The sequence below is a fragment of the Octopus bimaculoides genome, chromosome 24 (genome assembly GCF_001194135.2).
Source record: "Octopus bimaculoides isolate UCB-OBI-ISO-001 chromosome 24, ASM119413v2, whole genome shotgun sequence".
In the NCBI taxonomy this organism is placed as follows: domain Eukaryota; kingdom Metazoa; phylum Mollusca; class Cephalopoda; order Octopoda; family Octopodidae; genus Octopus; species Octopus bimaculoides.
Window position 1 is genome coordinate 17,913,782 of NC_069004.1, and position 3,114 is coordinate 17,916,895.

Consider the following 3,114-nt stretch of genomic DNA (forward strand, 5'->3'; position numbering starts at 1 on the left):
ATCGGCCCACAAAGGTACTTAGATATAAACTTTTAAAAAGTTCAAAATATAGTGAATAAGATGTTTTAATAACAAATATAAATAAAAAATGAAATATAAAAATGTAATTACACTTACACAAAATATAATCAATGTGATTTTTGGCATTGTTTTCCTTTTATGATATTCTCAATATCTGCTTTTTGTGGTACTATTCTTTACTCTAAGAATGTTAGTTAAATGGCAATCACTCAGCTTATTTCTTTTAGCAGTTTTGATGTTTTCCATACTCGAAAAGAATTGTTCACAGCAGTATGTACTATTCCACGTGCACAATAGTTTTCTAGCTAAATTGGCAATTTGATAAAGTTCATTGAAAGAATGCAATTTCTTGTAAAAGTCAAGATAAATTTTCAAAGATTCTCTACTTTGATCTTCAATGAGTTCTAGCTGGTATTTGGCTGGTGCTTCCACATAAATAAATGAAAATGGATCACTCAACAATTTCAGTTCAGTTTCTATGTTTCTGGAGTTAGAAAATCTGGTTCTAGCATCTAACAAAGCTTCACATAATTTAGTGTATTTTTCAAAGTTCACAGGAACTTCTTCTTGTCTTTCAGATAAATTCTGAAAATGTACAATTTCTCCACCCTTCAAGTGTATTATGTAAAGTTCTAATTTCTTAGGAAAGCTTGTTATTCGCTCAAACATTGAACAACATAACTGGTCTTTTCCTTGTAAATGCAAATTAAGCTCAGCTAACATTTCAGTGATATCTACTAAGAAGGACAGATCATTCAACCATTCTTCATTTGCTAAAAAGTCTGCCTTTTGCCTTTTGTTTTGTAGGAACTATTTTATTTCAGGCAGCAATAATTGAAATCTATTCAAAGTTGTTGCTTGACTGCGCCATCTGACTTTTGAGAAATAAATAACATCTTCATATTCACTGTGAGGTATGCTTTGAATGTATGATGGTTCAAACCCTGAGATTTGATAAAATTAACAACGTTCACAATATCTGTCATCAACTGTTTCATATATAATTTTTGAGCACACAATTGCTGCTGATGATACAAGCAATGATAGCTAAGTATATCATGATCAACCGTTTCTTCGAATAAAGTAATAAACCCATTATTTTTAAAAGGTTAATGCAGGAGCACCATCAGTTGTAATCGAATTTTATTTCTATCAACATTGAACTTTTCTGATGTTAAATTAACATGCTCAATTATGTCCCTGCCAGTTGTATCCTTCATATGAAACATGTCCAACATTTCTTCAATGATATTAAAATTGACACCAATTCCTGTGATGAATATAACTAATTGTGCAGTGTCACTTTGATTAGTACTTTTGTCCAATGCTAAACTGTAATGAACACATTTCGATAATTGAGTCTGCAATGTACCCACAATACTGTCAGCTAAGTCATCAATTCTTCTACCAATTTGTCTGATGTGACAGACTTGTTTCATTGAATAAGTTTACCTCCTTGGGACAATATTCATTAAAGCAATTACAATACATTCTTTTATTAATTCGCCATCTATCAGTGGCTTACCCTTCTGAGTCAATTTTTCAGTTATTAAATAACTAACTTTTGTACATGCACTAGTTTTCTTGACATGTTTTTTTGAAATTGTCTTGTTGTGAACTAAGCTTCTTCTTCAATTCATCTCTTTTTCATTTTCCTTATTTCTCCAATTAATTCATTATATTGTGACTCATGTTTGGCAGCATAGTGATGCTTAATATTATGTTCCTTGCATACACCAATTTTATCATTATATATGTTTCAATTACGAAATATTTTTCTGTCCATAGGATATTGAATTTTCTCTTTTCTTTCTGTTACTTTTCTTAGTATCAGATACCATGACCAAATAATGGGCTATTAAAATTAACAACTAAAATTATTACGTAATCATGCTGATATTAATGTTCCAGAAATCAGAAACAAATAAAGAATAAGTAGGCTCTTCCGCATAAAGCATTAGCCTAGACTAGAAACACTGAAGTATCACTGAAGTCACTATCACTTGACATTGTAAACAAGATTAGGAAATAACACAATCAATATTGATCCGGCCACAAAAGATTTGAAACTGAAACAATGGCTGTTAATTATGCATCAGCAAAATGGCTGACTCTACGACGTAGAGTCAACCATTCTACAAAGACATGCAGGAAGTAAATAGACACCTTTAATTTTCAAAATTTCTGATCTAAGCATCTTAATATGTTTTCAGTGGTGTAGAATTTACAATGTAATTATTCTTTTTCATTCCCGGTGCCATTATATTAAACATCTGTAAAGAGTAACCCTGCCACTCACAAAGAATTCAGCAGAACTGTCAGATTTCCAAAGAAGTTGTATTGTTGGGCAGTTTGAGGCTGGTCTTAGCCAGTGAAAATTTGCCGAAATTCTTCAAATTCCTCTTGCTACTGTTAATAGAATTATAGTGCAATTCAAAAGCCAAGGAAAAGAATCAGATTTTCGTCCCGGCCGACCTGGTCCCTCGGACAGGAAGCTTCGCTGTTTGAAGAGAATTGTGGAAAACGAACCCCGTTCGAAGACTTCTGACATTGAAAAACAGCTAGAAGTTAGTCCAGGAACGTGTGTTACATATCTGCATAAGCTTGGGTATTATGGACAAGCAGCTAGAAGAAAACCTCTCCTTCAACCAATTAATATCATGAAAAGAAAGACATGGGCTAAGGAGATGTCAGAAAAATCCAGTTCATTTTAGGATAGAGTGATTTTCTCAGATGAATCCAGATTTGCATTATTTTCAGACAGTGGACGTGTTTGGGTCTGGAGGCTTCCCAACCAAGATTTTGATTTGAAACGACTCCAACCAACCGAGAAACATGGCAGTATCTCTGTAATGGTATGGAGAACTGTCACCAACAATGGTCGTTATAAGCTGATCGAATGTGTTGGAACCATAAACTCTGAAAAATATATTGAAATACTTAAGCAAGGACTACTTCCGATGTATTCACACGATGACATAACAAAAATGAGTTTTTATTCATGGAAGATGGGGCTCCATGCCACACAGTGAAAAGAAATCAACAATGGCTGACTGAAAGTGGGATCAAAAAGCTTCCTTGGCCGAGCCAATC

The 3,114-nt window shown here is 33.4% G+C and overlaps 1 protein-coding gene across 1 annotated transcript; it reads right to left on the reverse strand.

The window, feature by feature from the left end:
• Window positions 1-168: 168 nt before the first annotated feature.
• On the reverse strand, window positions 169-744 carry LOC106876254 (EPM2A-interacting protein 1-like). The gene has a single exon (XM_014924745.1). It carries the CDS (start codon window positions 742-744, stop codon window positions 169-171), a length of 576 nt encoding a protein of 191 aa, XP_014780231.1.
• Window positions 745-3,114: the final 2,370 nt, after the last annotated feature.

Bases quoted from the DNA above. Each gene is read 5' to 3' on its own strand.
- LOC106876254 (XM_014924745.1), bottom strand. From the start codon at position 744: ATGTTAGCTGAGCTTAATTTGCATTTACAAGGAAAAGACCAGTTATGT.